The 17,170-nt window shown below is 48.2% G+C and overlaps 1 protein-coding gene across 18 annotated transcripts in view; it reads left to right on the plus strand.

Moving 5' to 3' along the window:
• Positions 1–17,170, plus strand: part of CLASP1 (cytoplasmic linker associated protein 1) — a 217,155-nt gene that overhangs the window by 178,736 nt on the left and 21,249 nt on the right. For all 18 annotated transcript variants that reach the window (XM_058664314.1, XM_058664322.1, XM_058664315.1 and 15 more), the window contains 4 exons: positions 1,837–1,915; positions 3,311–3,454; positions 14,652–14,795; positions 15,820–15,926. In XM_058664314.1, coding sequence (XP_058520297.1) covers positions 1,837–1,915; positions 3,311–3,454; positions 14,652–14,795; positions 15,820–15,926 — 474 coding nt within the window. The remainder of the gene's footprint in view (positions 1–1,836; positions 1,916–3,310; positions 3,455–14,651; positions 14,796–15,819; positions 15,927–17,170) is intronic.

Below are 17,170 nucleotides of genomic sequence, written 5' to 3' on the forward strand. Positions count from 1 at the left end.
TCTACGAGCGTGCCAGCTGATTGCTTTTGGCCCCTGACCCTGTCTGTTTTGGCCCCAGTGACCCTGTCATTGACACTGTTGTCCAGTTCTCTTACACACTGGGCAAGAGTGCCCATATTGGAGAACCTGGGTTCCATTCCTGCTCAGCTTCCTGCTTCCTTCTAATATAGTCTTCTTGGGTGATGGCTGGTGATGGTCCGAGTGCTAGGTCCCCACCATCCATGGGGAGACCTGGGTTGAATTCAAAAAAGAAGAATTCTGTTACCTGAGCAATTTCCTTCTGATTTTCTTCGAACGCCAAGTAGCCTACTAAATTTGCAACAAAGCCTCCAAATTCCACCTTTCCTTTGAATGATTACATTTGGTAGGATTAGGGAGTGTTGTAATTGCCAGTGTGCCAATGATTGCTTGGTTATCCCTGTGGGGGACACAGCGGATGCAGTGAAAGCTGTGGGTGAGGGGGGAGTGCTGGGAAGCTGGAAGCTGCAACCAGTGACCGCACTGGTAGCAGACTTTTTTAAAAAATCAGAAATCACGATTTGGAAAATTGTATATCACTCTAAGGGTGAAAGAAAGTGGCTGTAACCCCAGACTTGGGCTGCATATCATTTGATTTAGGTGACTTTATGAATGACCAGCTCCATTTCAGATTTTCAGGGAAGGTCGGACTCTTAAGGTGGTACTCGTAATTGTGGTAAGGAGTTCAGTGGTGTATTCCTGCAGGTTTTTCTGGATCCTCTTTGAACTGTCCTAATCTCAGTAGACCTGGTCTGAGTCCCTGGAGCGCTGCCGACATTCCCACCGCCCTCTTGGCTCTGCTGCTGTTGATTTGCTCAGCTGTTGGTTATCCAGCAGGGCAGCGCTGGCTGACAGCTGCTGCTCCTCTGCCTGGGAGACCCTGGGTGCCAGTCGGGCGGGCTGTGGCAGCTGAGCACACGGATGCTAGGATGCATTCTTCCTGCACCCCTTGCTGCGGACTCTAGGCAGGATGGGTGTTTTCTGTGTGCTTGCTAACCCAGTCACAACAGTTGTATATATTGAAGTGTGTTTTGCTGCCAGAACTGGTCCTCAAAGCTTCTTGGCACAAATAACTGTAAGAGGGAATGATGCTAACAATCAGGTTTCCTTTTGACATTCACACTGGGACCTCGTGTGTACCACTTTCTTACAGTAATTTGCTTAGCTTCTGCCCTGACCTGTGTGCTGGCCATCACCTCTTCACCTTGCCCATTTGGACTTGTGTCCCCCCTCATTCCTTTTGCTCTCCTGCAGCTTGTGGGGAGAGGTGCTGGCACTGTGTGCCCGCTTGGGCAGAGGAAGCCCCGTGCAGAGAGGTGCTGGCACTGTGTGCCCGCTTGGGCAGAGGAAGCCCCGTGGGGAGAGGTGGTGGCACTGTGTGCCCGCTTGGGCAGTTCGGAGGCAGCACAGCCATCGCAGCATTGGAAGGGCTGGAGCACTACTGCGGTTTGAGGCCCCTCAGGTTCACCTGATTGCTTCCTAGGTCTGTGGGGCTGCACCAAGTGTTGCATGGAGGAAGGAACTGCCTCCTCAGCTGGTTGCTGCAAGTCTTGACTTTATGAAGTAGCTGCTCCGAGTTCAATGTGTGCTTTAGGACTTCCGCTTCCAAACTTCTATATAAAAAGAATAGTAATTTAGCATTCTATAAAATGAATTGTACTGTTAAATTATGAACAGACTTTATATATACATATATATATATTTATCACATAAGCTTTTACCTTTCCGAATCTTCAACAGTGCATATTATTACATAATTTTACCCATTTTTTTGTAGTAAATTTCTGTAACAACAAGCATTTCTCTTTTTTAACCTAGGGATTCCTTTCCATTTGATCAACAATTTAACATTTTGATGCGATTTATTGTGGATCAAACTCAAACTCCAAACCTCAAGGTTAGTAACTATTTGTCATTACAGTTAAACCTCTGGGACTCAATTTTGCCTTTTTTTTTTTTACGCATAACTCATGTTCAGCTGCTGTGAATCTGCTGTAAGCATTCTTGTTCAACTCTTTGTGGACGTGTTCCCATTTTTTTATTATTATTATTAAAGCCTAGTAAAGGAATTAGTGGTACATTGGAAAGATACATGTTCAACTTGTCTAGAAACTGCCAACATGGTTGTAGGCAGTTAAGGTTAAAACTTGGTGCAGGCTGCTTGGTGCCAGTTACCTGAGCCAAGAGTTGATGCAAGGAGAAAGTATGATTTGAGGGGCGAGCAGTCCTGAGGGACAGCAGCTGTCCTGTGTCAGAATGCTTTTGCTCTTTCTCAGGTGAGCAGGATGACTTTGGAAAGGAGGAAGGGGCGTGGGGGAGTTGAGAAAGGAAGATGATGGGTTCAGGTAATTGTTAGGTGGATTCCCGGGGTCTGTTTCCACAGTCACCCTGACGCCAAGGCACAGGCTTCCTGGACATAGCCTGGCTGTTTGAGTTAGTGGTCATAAATTTCTTCCTTATCTAAGGTCAGCAGTTCCACCCTGTCCCTGCAGTCAGTGCCTGGGATTTTTCAGCAAGCATTCTTCGTCTGCCGAACAGAGCGCATGTTCTGCTGTGATCCAAGGGCTGCCTTGAGCTCTCCAGCAGGAGGTGGGAAGGAGGAGGTGTATGCTGTCCGCAGCTCCAGGTGGCTGGCTAGTCATGGGGTTAGGGTGTAACGGGAAAGGAAGATGCGCTGTTGCGGCCACCGGAGGGGCGGGGCTCCTGCTACTCCTCATCCTCGCCAGTTTGGGGGAGTTAGGCTTTCACAATAACATTTAAGCCAAAAAATAAAGACATTTTGTTGCATTGAAATACATATTCTTATTGACATATTTCCTTATTGTTAACAAGCTAAGGTGTAAGAAGGAACTGTTACATGTCCTACAATGACAGGACTAAACATAAGGGAAGACGTTTATGGTCTTATTCATTGTTCCTTAATCGTTAACTTTTGTTTGAGCTATAGGCTAGGCCTAATTATAATCCTTTTCTTTTGGGGTCAAAATGAGTAGAGAGGTCACCGGAGAAGTTAGAGCAGACATGAGCTTGATAACTGAGAATGCTGATCCAGGGCATTACCTAAAAACCCTGTCCCAGGGTTGAGCTTGCCCTCCTGCTCAGTTGCAGAGCTGCCCTGTTGGCTGGTTTTGCAGCACGGGTGGGGCACAGGATGTGGCTGTAGGTGGAAACATAGACCCAGGAGAAAGGAAGGAGATTTTGCCTCAGTAGACCGATCTCTGACCACCAGTTGAGAAGTACATTCAGAAGCTCATCACAGGCACCTAATGGTCAGAAGTACTGGCTCTTTCAGGTCAAAGTTGCAATCCTGAAATACATTGAGTCTCTGGCCAGACAGATGGATCCAACAGATTTCATCAACTCCAGCGAGACAAGGCTGGCTGTTTCTAGGATCATCACCTGGACAACAGAACCAAAGAGTTCAGACGTGAGAAAGGTACGTGCGAAAGAGCTGTTGTTTGGCAGGAGGAGGGCTGTTCAGAGGCTGGAAGTCCTCCTGCCCGAGCCACTCGCAGAGCTTGTCACTTGCTTGGTGAAACCGGGACTCTGTTCTGTCCCCTTCCCTCTCCTGCTGTCCTTGTTCCTGTTCGCAGGCTGGAAAGGGAGTCTGCAGTGTGCGTGATGGGCACGTAGTTCTCCCGGGCGTCTGCCTCACGTGGGTTATCATGTGAACATACTGGAGTGTGCCATAAGGAGGCTTATCTTTCTTGTATTAACCTGAAACGTGTACTTTGAGGTCTAAGGCTAACAGGTTAGAAGTTGCCTGACAGTAAGATGTACTTGAAAGATGTGATAAGGTGTAATGAACATTTGATAAGGCGTAATGGACATTTGATTTTAAAACGAGCAAAATCACTTTTGGTTAAAATCCACAGATGAGTGAAGCAGGGGCAGAACTCACGTTCCGCACACTGATAGCAAGATGTCATTCTTATTATGTTCAAGAGTAGTGCTACTTTGTTCTGAAATTGAACTTTGAGAGGCCTGTGGCATGGAGGTGTTCTTCCATTGTGAGGTGGTCAGCTGCTTCACAGCAGGGTGCTGCCCTTAGTGTTAGGTCTCATCTGGGGGCCCACATGGCTGCTGCTGGCTTTCCTCTCACCTAGAAGCATTTCTGTGGTACACTTTTTTTAAATTATTTTTTATTAATTATTATGCATTATGTGACAGTTTCATAGGCTCTGGGAATCCCCCCACCCCTCCCCCTCCCCTCCCCCCTGGTGGATTCCTCCACCTTGGTGCAGTATTACAGTTCAAATTCAATCAAGATTCTTTCCTTACAAACATATACCAAGCATAGAGTCCAGCTACTTATTGTCCAGATGGGTTGAACAGTTTCTTGGGGAGACATTTTTGGTCCAAAGTTAGAGCTGGTAGAATATCATCCCAGTGTAAGCGCAAGAAGCATGATAGGAAACAGCCCAGAATAGGCCATGGAAAGTTTCCCACTGGCATACATTCGGCATGGGTCAGGAGCAGACCAGGCTGAATCAGTTCATGTCATCCACTGGCAAATCCGATCACCAGAACAGAGTGTGGGATGGGCCGGGTTTGGTTGCGACAAAACCAGTGCACAATATGGAATGCCAGGGCGTGGTTGCCTGTACTGGATATGAATGCAGCACCCTTCCAGGAAGGAAGGAGCAGAGCTGGCGGGGGGGTTAAGGGGCTGGTCCCCTCGCTGGACAGCCACTCCCACTGGAGAGCGTGGGCTGGGATAGAGACAGACACGACTAAGCAAGGCTACAACACCTGTGCGCTGCATGTGGACTAGATCAGGGCCGCAGCATCAGCTGGCAGAAGCTGGCACTGGGGACTAATTCTGTCGAGTCAAATCACAGAACCACCTAAAGAGTGCATAAACCGGGACAGAGAGACCTGGGAGGGAAAAAGTGGGTTCCCCCTTCTTGGGTCACTATTCCCGTGGGAGGGCATGAAAACTAGGACGGGAGCTGGGATGGCTAGATAGAGAGGCACTCAACCACATATGTGAGGGCTGGATGGTTGAGTTGGTTAGATAGAACTAAGCTTTAATACCCATTGACACGTACCAGAGCCAAATGGGATGGGGGACAGACTGGTCTTCTGCTACACATACTGGCAAACCAGGGTAGGGGGCGGGCCTGGTGGGGGTTATTGTGGGTCGCCCCGACTAGGCTGCAGCTCCCACTGGTTGATGTAAGGGCCGAACCAGACTGGACTGCAACACCCATTGGTTCCAGTGCAACTTGGGACTGAAAATAGAACCAACCCAGCAATTGCAACCACCAGCTGATCGGGGTGATGGACTGTGCCGGGTCCTGTGCTTGCTAGAACATATAAGAAACTAATCTGGGAATACCTTAAAGTATCTTTGGAGCTCTCCCCAATTGAACTGCTGGACTCAGAACTCTAACCAAGAAAAGACAGAAGACAGAACAGGACAATCATTCATCTCAGTTATATGTTGGCAGCGAAATATGGGGCAAACGGAGACTTCATGATGGACCATATCAATCAGTGGACCACCTCATCGAGCGAAACTGGCAGCGACTCATAACTTGAGAACTATTAACACCACTTGAGCACATATCTCAGAGCATGCCCCACATCCGGGACTTGGGGTGGGCGGGAAACCAGGTGGGGCTTCTCCCTCAATGTCCCCCTCTACCTCAGATATATGATGGAAACAATATTGACATAATAGCATTGCCCACCTCCCTATCCCCCTGAACCTTTTTTTTTTCTTTTTCTTGTTTTTCCCTTAACTATAGTTAACTATGTAAAGATTGCCAACAAGAATACAATAAAATGGATTAAAAAGAAAAAAAGAATATCATCCCAGTCAATTAAGAGTCCCAATATAACATTAACAGCAATTTGTAACATTATGGAATTGACATGGTTTTGCGTAACCAGTGTGTTTAAAAAAAAAAAAAAAAAAAACAAGTTCTTAACCACAACCTCTGACTAGCTCATTGACATTTCAATTTTAGTTTATATACAGGACCGGCTGCTATATACCTTAAAATGGCTATAAGGTACCATTCAGCTGTCTCGTGTCTATTTCATTTTAGTATTTAGCCATTTGTTGTGTTGAAGTATAATTTTACTGGTCTTGGCAGATTTTAGGATAATCTAGACTGGTTTGTAACTCTAACAAGACATTTGTCGACAATTAAGGTGCAGAACATTTTGGGGGGGCGGTGTGCAGGAAAGTCCCCCAACACCACGGTGAAGAGTGACTAATCTTTGTGTCCCACCCAGCGAGGCATGAGCCAATCCATGCCAGCTCTTTCCTGTCAGATTCCAAGCTCTACTTTTTGTTGTTTGTCTATTTATTTTAGGTTTCTTTAGTTTGTATGATTGTTTGTTTGCTATGAGGGGATTTCGGAGTGATCCTGATGGTCATTGCAAGGGAGGGTGGGGGTCCAGAGGTGGAGCCAGGCTCGGACCAGAGAAAGCTCTCCTCCCTGGTCCCGAAGGACGTTTATTGTTCTTCTGTTTCTGCGGACAGCTCAGGGCTTCTTGTTTTCTTTCCGATGATGTTGGTTTCTGCGCGGTAGTGTTTGGACTTCTTCCATCCCCAGCGGAAGCTCCGGTTGGGGGTGGGTGACCTCAGAGTACTCGGCCTCCGAGGGCATCCAATTCCCTGTTGGCCTCCTTGGCAGTTGGAATATAGTCCTCGTTGCTCGTATTAATAGTTTGTGGTGAAGGTCTGGGAGTCTTCATGGTTGGGATCCAAGCTTCCTCCTTGCCACCTGCTCCACCCTGGAGTGCCCCCCTGCTCCACGCACATGACCTCCTGTTAAGAGGTTGTCAGGATCACACCCGATTCCCCCCTCATGCATTGGTATAGTAGTTTTACTATTGTTTAGTGCCGCTTTGAGTCTGTTGTCTATGAATTACCAGATTTGATCTTGATAGGCTATATTGTACTTTAAACTTATTTCAACGTTTATGACAAAGGTGAAGGAATTATAGATGGGCCTCCAGTTTGGATAGAGGAAGAAGGTGGTTGAGATAAGAGTTTCCGTTTTCTCTGCTTATCTGTGGGGGCGAAAGTGCACCGCTTCTCTTGCTATCACACTGTATCAGTGCCTCCCTGTATCAGGGAGGAGGTGCTTGTTTGAGGCCCTGGTGTGGGGAAGGATGTTCCAAGGCTGTTACTTCAGAGGTTACGCTGGCTGGTACACCAGAGGTGTTGGCTGTTCTTGTCTACCTCAGTGTGTCCCCAGACCTAGGTGTCTGTTATAGATTCTGGCCTGGAGTGTTGTCAAACTGTCCTTTTCGTCTTTTGATGTGGTACTTGAACTCGTTTGTTGGCTGAGACAAGCTGGCCGTCTTGTCAAGTGTCACGTTCATTTGGGTATATTCTGCATTCTGAACGAGGCTGAGCAACTGAAGTGGCACAGTCCTGCAACATGTGCTCTAGGATTAGACCACACGTCTCTGATTTTTCCCCGAGGTCAGGAATGGAGCAGGGGGTCTAGTTGAGGAGCCCCCTAAGACTCCTTGCTGTCGTGTGTGCTAGCTGGTACAGGGTCAGTCCTGCCCCCTGCACCAGCTGTCACATGTCTGGTACTTCTGCCTTCAGACTAAACGTGACTTGATTTTCGTTATTTGCACTTTTTTCCTCAGTTGCATGCTCCTTCTGCAGCCGACTCCATCAGTGTCGGTCTCTGCCCTTGGCAGGACATGGGGGGCGGAGAACATACAGCAAGATCATGCCAGACAAGTGCCTGGATTAAGGACTCTGCTGGCCAGGCTTGGCAATGGCAGGGCCCAGTGGAAATTAGCAAATCACAACTCCACATTCAATCTAATCTGAATTGAAACCCTGATAGGAACAAATGGTCATTACCGTGAGGTCCATCCATTAGACTGAAGCCCTATGTCCCAGCTTCCCCAGCAATGTAAGTTACCCTAAGAGGCATTCAGCGAACAACCTGGACACACTCACAGAGCTGCAGACACTCCCCTTTCCCTGGCCTCTCTGCCCACATTCCACTACTGCCAGGCCTCACCCCTCCTGGAACTCCCGATAGTACACACATTAGAATACAAAGCATCTTAGCTTTGCTATCTGCACTGTCCCGCCCAAGCAGTGAACAGACAGTGAGGAACACAGACACACAGGGGCCTTGCTCAGGGGCTACCTCTCCTCAGAGCCTGTCCGAGAGAGGCCAGACAGCAAGCAGGTGCTGGGGAGGCCAAGAGTCGGAGTGCCAGAGTGACGGAAGCGCATGACCGAGAGAGAGAACCCCTCCCTGTCATGGGCCTCTAGGGGGGCTTGAGAGGGGAGTGGCTACACAACACCGTAATACCACCCCCTCTCAGGCTGCAGTGAAAGGTGAGCGTGACAGGTGGGCAGCAAGGTTTACATGGGTAGGGAAGGCATGACTTCCAAGCTCATGGCCCTGGACTAGCTCTTGGACCACCTGCTTCTGGGCAAGGAAAAGGAAAGGCAGTTCTTGGCAGGGGTAAGTGCACGTAGACACTCAGCCTCACCTCTACTGGCATTCAGAGAGGAGAAGGGAACAACCTGTTTAATTCTCACATCCTTTCTCTAGTAATGAACTAAGTTATCCAGAGTCTAACAAGCAAGGTTAAGTTCTTAAAACAACCCTGGGTTATTGTAATAAAAACTATTATGTCTGATTCATGATTATTTTGTAAAGTATCTCAACATTTATGAAAAGAATTTCCATTGGCAGCCGTCAGCCTATTAATCATCTGGGATTTGAAAGACAGTGGGAGTTGGTTGGATGATTTAGTTTAGAAGGCAGAAAAGGGTACAGAAAAGGTACCCTAACCTGTGGACAGGCACATGGAGCTTGAGCTCAGATGAACTTGTTTGCAGTCAGTGCACTGTAGGGATGTCTAGCTGGAGGCACTGCAGACCTCAGCTTGTGTTAATATCAGCTCAAGCCCAGCAGGGGTTAGAAATTAGACTGTTGGGTACCACGCGCTTCATTTGCTGTTGAATGGTCGTCCACTCTCACATCACAAAGTTGTGTTACTGTGATGGCTGCACTCACTTCTCTCTTGCCCCATCGTGAGGGCCACCCAGCCCCTCCCCTTGCTACCCTAGCACAACAGTCCCGACCTGCTGAGGAGTTTGAGCAGCTCTCAGGCCTGGCTGCTGTTAGATTGGTCTGCAGGCCTGGACTGTCTTCCCGGGTACTCTTCCTGACTTGGTATAGAGTAGAGCCCAGCCATTGTTTTCTTTTTGATTGGGGTTCCTTCTACTCTTGAATCATTTTTAGTGAACAGAGTTGAGTCCACTGCCTGTGATGAAACTTGTAGACATACTCTGGACCAGGTTGCTAGAAATTCAAAAGCTTGGCATATACCCTGACAAGTCCTGTTTTCAAATGGTTCTTGTGGCCATTTAGGGAGTGAACCAGTGGGTGGAAGATCTCTTTCACTCGCAGCCTTTCAAAGAAACGAATATTAAGAAGAAATGAGTGAGAAATCAAAGCCAGTGTGGAAGTCTCCCTCACTTGGAATTTGCTGGAATCAGTCTGCCCAGTGAGGATTAACCGACTCCTTGGTCAGCTCCAGGAGGGGCCTGGTGGATTCTGCAGAATCCCGGTTCTGGCTAACGGTCATGAAGTGTCAGCAGTCCTGTTCCCAGGTTGTGCTCACTCAGGGAAGGGTCTGCAGAGTGCTCTGCAGGGAGGTGGCACAGTCTTCCCAGCTGCCTGGTAATTCCTTCCTTTCTAATCTGCGTAGGGAGCCCTGCCTGCTCTCCCTGAATACTCAGATATGATCAGGCTCCGTGTACTTAGCAGCAGCCTCCTGCTGCCTTCGGAGCGCTCTCTGCAGTTTGGTTTTCTTGGTTTGGGGCATTCCCTGGAGCTGTGACTCGTCATGCACTCAGCCAGGGCTAGGGATCAGACATTGCTGTTTTGTTGAAGCAAGTGTGTGAAAGATTCAAACACTTAAGTGTTGGCTCTCCAGACTTGCTGCTCGGGGCCAGCACTGTTCAGCTTGCAGAGCTTTGGCATGGTGGGATTTTCCTGCAGGTTCTGCTGGCCTGAGTGAGCAGTCTCCAAGCCAGAACACTCAGCTGCACATGCTGCAGCAGCAGCAGCATTCAGACAGAGTGCTCGGAAGGTGTGGGGGCCCGAGCTCTGCAGAGGCGGGGCCTCCCGCCACTTGCTCCTTTGTTCTGGACACTGAAGATCACAGGTTACACTGGAGATTCATCTTGGCTGGGGCCAGAGCCAAGGTTTTGTTTATATTTTGTTTTTGTTTTAGAGCTTGATTGTGTTTATTTGAAAGACAGTTACAAAGAATCAGGGACAGACCAAAAGGAAAGAGAGACCAAAAGAGATCTATGCTCTGTCTCGCTGCCCAAGTGGCCGAAATGGCTGGGGATGGGCCCAAGGACTTAAGCCATCTTCTGCTGCTTTCCTGGGCATATTAACAGGGAGCTGGATTGGAAGTGGAACAACCTGGACCTGAACCAGCACCCATAGGGGATGTCAGCATTGCAGGCAGCAGCTCAACGTGCCGTGCCACAACACCGGCCCCAGCAGATGAAGTTTTATATAACAGACCTTGTTTTCATGTACCATCCAATGGACATTTTTAAGTACAAAGAATAAAGCTGCATTATCCAAGACAGTGAGGTTTGTTTGAAGTATTATTTCAGTGACTGTAGTGCTAAAACAAAATATTTAGAAATTGTGAAAATATCATTCTGCTATAAAGTCTAAAGTTGTCCTCATTTTAAAGCTATGTGAAAATTGACTGGGACTGTTCTTACCTAGGCAATTTGTGCCTTAATTTTTTTTTTTAAATGTGCCCATCTTGATGGTTATATTGACCAAGCTGCATAAAAGTACACTAGTCCTTTCTTAATGTACTTTGTACAATAGCAGTCTACTTGTAAAGGTGACAGATTGTCCCTGCTGAAAGAAAGTCATTTTTGTGAAGTTTAGCTTCTGTGTGACTTGTGAGTCAGCCCCTTGTTCGAGGTGCGACTTCTGTTCATGGTCTCCCAGGTATTGTGGCAGGATTTGTTGCAATATGGCACATAAAGTCATAGTTGAATGTGACTTTGCACACTGCTGTAGCTCCTGCTGTCATTCTTTGAGGATTGTTCTAGTTTTGCTGTTTTGTTGTTTGTGAAACAGAGTGCCAGATTTTCCCCCAGCATTTGGGAACTGCAGCAGGAATGACAGAATTCCAAATTGTGTGTGTGAAGATTGAGAGTGCTGTGGGGCTCACGTGGTTCCTTTGTCAGATGAAGTTATAGATGCTGTTTTGAGAAGCGTGCACAGTGAAGAAGGCGTGTCAGGAGAGACTCATCAAGTGCAGATAGGCTGTTGGCTAGAGCTGATCAAGTGTGTAATGAGCCATCGAAGTCACTCTCCGATGGTTTAGCATTAAGAATGGTGTGAATCTAGCATAATGGCAACTCTGAGTTTGTTTCCGGACACATTTTAGCCTCCAGTCTACTGTTTTGACGCAGGAAGTGAGCATACCGCTGCTTCCAGGAGGGGCTGTGATAGCTAACGGAAGGACCTGGTGAATGACTGAAAATTAAAATGATGCACTAACAGTGGCGTGTGCCCAGTGATATCCCCTGCTGACAGACAGGGAGGGAGGCTCCTGCTGCTTCTCTGAGCCCTCCTGCCTTCCTGCTGTCCAGTGCACGCTACAGCGCAGTCGCCTAGGTGAGCACCACCCAGTAGGTCAGCGTCTACCTGCTCTGGGCCTGCACAAGGACACTTGGAAGAGAACTGCAGACGGGTTGATTGAAAGCTGTGTGTAGCTGCAAACCGCATACCTCTGCATCATCGGTCACTACTACCAGTGTGCTGTAACGAAGACACTGGGGAGGTTTTGGAGACGGTGTGTGAGTGTGTTGGCGTGTTTGTGCCGAGCTGTGTTTTGGGATTAACTGCTCTCTGTGGTGGAAAGGCCATGATGAGTAGGAATGGCTGTCATATTTTAACTGTAATCAGATGGAGAGACCGCAGATAAGAGGTGCCTGAAAGTTTCAGAACCCCTCTTTGTGGTTGGTGGGCAGTTAGGACAATCACAAGGAAGCAGTAAGAATCTGTACTTAATAAACTAGAAAAATGCTTTGCTTTTCCTCCCAAGTATTAGATGTTTCTCAGCTACTGATAAGCATTGGTAAAGCTTTGGTAAAGCTTCCCTCGTGTCCTGTCTGCTAGGAAGAGAGGTCTGTGGCCCTGGGAGCTGTCCTCGAGAGCAGCAGGCAGAGTGCTGACCTCTCAGCCTTGCCCAGAGCCCTCCAGGCCTGTCTGTTGGGCAGTGTCCATGGAGCCTGGAGTCCGCAGCCTGGCCGCCCAGTGGGTCTATTGAGACAGCAGTGAAGATGGGCTGGCCGTGCTGTGCTCCACGTCTTGTGCCATCATGAAGCCTGAATTGTGCTCCAGGCCTTTTGAAACCCACGTTTCCAATCAGCCCTGTGTGTGCAGTTAACTGCTTTCATGAGGTCTTATTGACGGTAATAAACTACTCCTGATTTCTTCCTTGCTAGTATTCCAACGTGACATATTCTGAGAAGAGTTATTTGTCTCTTAACTAAAGACAGCGGCTCATTCCACGTTGAAATGCACTGTTGGAGAAGTAACAACACATTTGATCATTTTGAATCAGCAGTGTTTACTTGCCTGTGAACTCTCTTACATTAAAAACAGATATAAAAAGAGAGAGAGAATGAGAAACAGAAAGATCTTCCATCTACTGGTTCACTCCCTAAATGGCCACAGTGGCCGGGGCTGAGCCGATCTGAAATCAGGAGCCAGGGGTGCAGGGTCCCAAGGCTCTGAGCCATCCTCCTCTACTTTCCCAAACCACAGGCAGAAAGCTGGAGCAGCCGGGACTAGAACTGGTGCCCGTGTGGGATCCCGGCCTGCGTAAGGTGAGGACTTCAGCTGCTAGGCTACTGAGCAAGTCTGAGGACGTCGATTGTGTGTCTACTGCTGAAACACCTGTCTTGCTTGCGTTCTCCTCGTAATGCAGCTTTTTTTTGCTGCGTGCTTTGCTTTGTTTCTTAGCATGTAGAGTACTTTTTCAGTGCACAGGTTACTTCGCATCGTTTTGGGAATTTGTTGTGTCATACAGATATATGAGGGCACTTCAAAAAATTCTTTGGAAAAAATTGAATGGAAAGACAGAGTGGATTTCCTACAGAATTGTTTACATGCTGCACAGGGGTCATGGTAACAGTGCATTAACTTGGTGGGGAGTAGATTTTCCCAGTGATGATTTGTTAAAAATGTTTCAGTGGTAACACAGAAAAATGTGGATTAGTACTGAGTGACGTTATTGTTGCCTGTGTTGCAAAGGTTCCTGACCACTTGTAGTTGAATCAGAGTGGGCAGGCTGTTCAGAACTCTTTGGAGATTAAGGGGAAAGGTAGTTCACTTTTGCTCCAGGCTGTGTCTAATGAATGTTTTTGAAATGCTGAAAAGTGTTTTTTTTTTTATCAATAGTACTATGTTGATACTTTTATGCATAATTGATTTTTGTTTTAAGGACATTTGTGTCTTCAGATTACTTTTTCTTTCCAGAAATAAAATAGTTGTTTTGTCCTAACTGGGCCTAAAGTTAATTTCAACATTGTAAATGCATTGGAATATCTTGTGGTGTTTATTTGCTTGTTTGTTTGTGATTTTTTCCGGACCAGCGCCTATATGGAATCCTGGCACATGCAAAGCAAGGGAGGACTTTAGCAACATCTTTATGTAATATTCAGTGTCCTGGGAAAATATGATGAATCATTATGGCAATCTGCAAAATCACAGCTTTGTAGAAAGATTTTATGCTAAAAAATGAGTAAGAAATTATTGTGTTCACAGAAAGCTTTTCATGAGGTCTTTTTTCTTGGCTCTTAGAAATAATGGGAGGTGCCTGTGGGTGTTGAATGAGTGTTCTCCTGGCCTTGCTGTCAAGTGAGGCGCTGTATGTGTTAGTGTGTGCGCTTGCTCGATTGCTGGGCCAGCCTTTCTGCCAGCTGGCACCCAGGTTCTGTCCCAGCAGTCATGCAGAGCGTTGCTTAGCTAGTAAAGGAAGTGGAATGTGGCCCGCAACAAGAGCAAGCTTTGGATTTGCACCATCCAAAGTTTACTTTATTTTCTAAAGTCTGTCTTCTCAGCTCCTGGATGTAAAAGCAGGAGTTGTCAGATGTATTTAAACTCTTTTTTCTCTGGCATTTTCTGATCACGAGGCCTGGACTGAGGCAAAGTGGTGCTGCAGCTCCAGCTTGGTGAGGTGTTCTTCACAGGCTGTTGGGGGTCCTGTCCGGTCTAACTGGATAGTGTCGGAACAATCTTAGACCCTTACAAGTTATGAAATTGCTCCATGTCCCTGCTTTCCAGCCTCCTTCATCATGCCATGACAGTGAAGGAGAAGTTAGAAGAATTTAGTAGTAATGTACTGGATCGCAGGAAGGGCCATGAGACAAGGCAGGCTTTATTTTCCAGGGAAATCAGATTGTTTCTGATTGTCAGATTTCTCCAGATGGTTTTGTTTTATTTTGTTTTCCATGCAGAGTACCCTTTTATTAGTGATCTATTTATGCAGAAGCGTTAAGACAATTTTAATCTACATTTTGACCAAGATATACTCTTGTACACTGTATAAATGGATCTCAATTCTTTTTCTAGGCCGCACAAATTGTGCTCATCTCTCTGTTTGAATTGAACACTCCTGAATTTACTATGTTACTTGGTGCCTTGCCAAAAACATTCCAGGATGGTGCCACCAAACTCCTGCATAACCACCTCAAGAATTCCAGCAACACCAGTGTGGTGAGTGCTTGGGCCATGCTTGGGTGTCTCCGTGCTGCTGGGAGTGACCTCTGCATGCCCCGCTCTCTCTCACAGGTGGACCCGGGTCCTTGTTCTTGGTCAGTAGCTGCTGAGGATCTCTAACAAGGCCCCATGGTTACTTCTGGCATATTCCTAGTGTGTTCATGAGTGTCGCATTGGAACATGGCCTTTTCTCTTAGGGTAGGCTTTCAGTTAAACTCGAGCTAGGTCATTTGTTGACTCATCGCTGAGTTGGCCAAACCTTCTAAGATTGTGAAGATGCAAATGCTCAATTGTAGCACAACCCAATGTTAGTTCAACTCCCAGGATGCCCACATGGCAGCCATTTGGGGCTCAGGTGCATCCAGGAGGCCCACATGGCAGCCACCTGGGGTTCAGGATGCCCACATGGCAACCATTTGGGGTTCAGGATGCCCACATGGCAGCCACTTGGGGTTCAGGTGCATCCAGGATGCCCACATGGCAACCACTTGGGGTTCAGGTGTACCCAGGATGCCCACATGGCAGCCACTTGGGGTTCAGGTGTACCCAGGATGCCCACATGGCAGCCACTTGGGGTTCAGGATGCCCACATGGCAGCCACTTGGGGTTCAGGTGTGCCCAGGATGCCCAGGTGGCAGCCACTTGGGGTTCAGGTGCGCCCAGGATGCCCACATGGCAACCACTTGGGGTTCGGGTGCACCCAGGATGCCCACGTGGCAGCCACTTGGGGTTCAGGTGTGCCCAGGATGCCCACATGGCAGCCACTTGGGGTTCAGGTGTGCTCAGGATGCCCACATGGCAGCCACTTGGGGTTCAGGTGCACCCAGGATGCCCACGTGGCAGCCACTTGGGGTTTAGGCGTGATTGAAATCTCCCTCAGGATCTGAAAGAAACTGTCCTGGCAGATTCCACCTGTCCACATACACATGGCTGAAAGGAGCCACAGAATAGTGGTGCTGTCTTCTGTTGCCCGCTCCCTGAGCCCCCTTGAGTAATAGCACCTGTTCTGCCTTTGCCCTAGGGCTCTCCAAGCAATACAATGGGCCGCACGCCCTCCCGGCACCCCAGCAGCAGGACCAGCCCCCTGACCTCACCCACAAACTGCTCCCACGGAGGACTGTCTCCAAGGTAAGGTCACTTTCATGGACATCAGGAAGCTGAAGCCCTTAGGTGTCTTTGCAGCCTGCCTCTGGTTTTTTGACTAAGTATCACACCAAAACGCATGGCAGATGCAGGAGACCACAGGCTTCATGCCCATCCAGGTTCTAACTGCAGTCTGGGACAGAGGGTGAGATGGAAGGTTTGTGCTGAGTGTTCTCTGTGGTGCTTCTCGCTCTTAGCACCCTCTGGTTCCTTATCAAGCTTGGAACTGAACTATTTTTGTCTAGAACCCATGTGGAAGCCCACTAACTGTTCTGTAAATGACGTGCTTAGTCATGCCAGTATTTGCTCGGTTCTCTGCCCACTCTGAGTCTGGAACAATCTTCCAGCCCATGGCCAATGCCAGGCATGAGTGCTCCCACAGTTAGGCAGACCACCGCTCCAGAAGTGAGGCTGGCTTGGTGTGCCCACCTGTCTCTGGCACGCTGCAAATGCTCTCTGCAGAAGCTGCTATAATGACATCACAGGAGAGACTGCTCTTCCTAGAGCTCTTGGATAACACTGCATCTGGCCAGAACCTTCTCTCTGGAGGCTTCGGTGATCCCTTCCCATGGCCGCACAGACCAGAGCAGCCAGGGGTCAGTGTGGTCCTGAGGCTATGATGCCAAGATCCTACAGACAGCTGCAGGGATGCCACTTGCCCGTGAGAGGATAGCAAAGCGCAGGAGCTTTACAAGTCGGATTTTGAAACGATCAGACCTCCTGGATGGCTTCCCTTCCCCCGAAGCTCTCTGCAGTTCTCCAGCTGTGCTGTGAGCGTTTGGGGTGCTGGGTATTTTATGCACCTGCAGTATCCTGTTGTTTAATTGCCTCTACTTAGTCTTCCACGCATGTCATGAGTAGTACATAGCGGGGTAGAGACGTGATGTTGGGACTCCAGATTTTGTTTGTGTCGTGCTGACTTCAGTCAGCTGTCACCAGTTGAGACAGAGACTTGATGAAAATGGCTGTGCTCACCAAGACTGAGGCCCTGGCTCTCCCTGTGCCCGCCACTGTGTCTGGGTTAGAGAACTTACTGGGAGGAGCAGTGATGTCAGACGCCTCCTTCCTGCTTGGGAGCCTTAACCCAGAAGGGGTTCCTGCTCGCGCTATACTGTCCCTCGTCTCACCTTTCCATCTTGAAGGCTGTAGATGGTGAAGCCAGGACTGGCTGAGCTGCGAGTAGCGCGGTTGTGTGCCTGCAGGAGTGCACAAGGCTGCGGGCAGAGTCC

This window comes from Ochotona princeps, chromosome 5, assembly GCF_030435755.1.
Source record: "Ochotona princeps isolate mOchPri1 chromosome 5, mOchPri1.hap1, whole genome shotgun sequence".
Lineage (NCBI taxonomy): Eukaryota > Metazoa > Chordata > Mammalia > Lagomorpha > Ochotonidae > Ochotona > Ochotona princeps.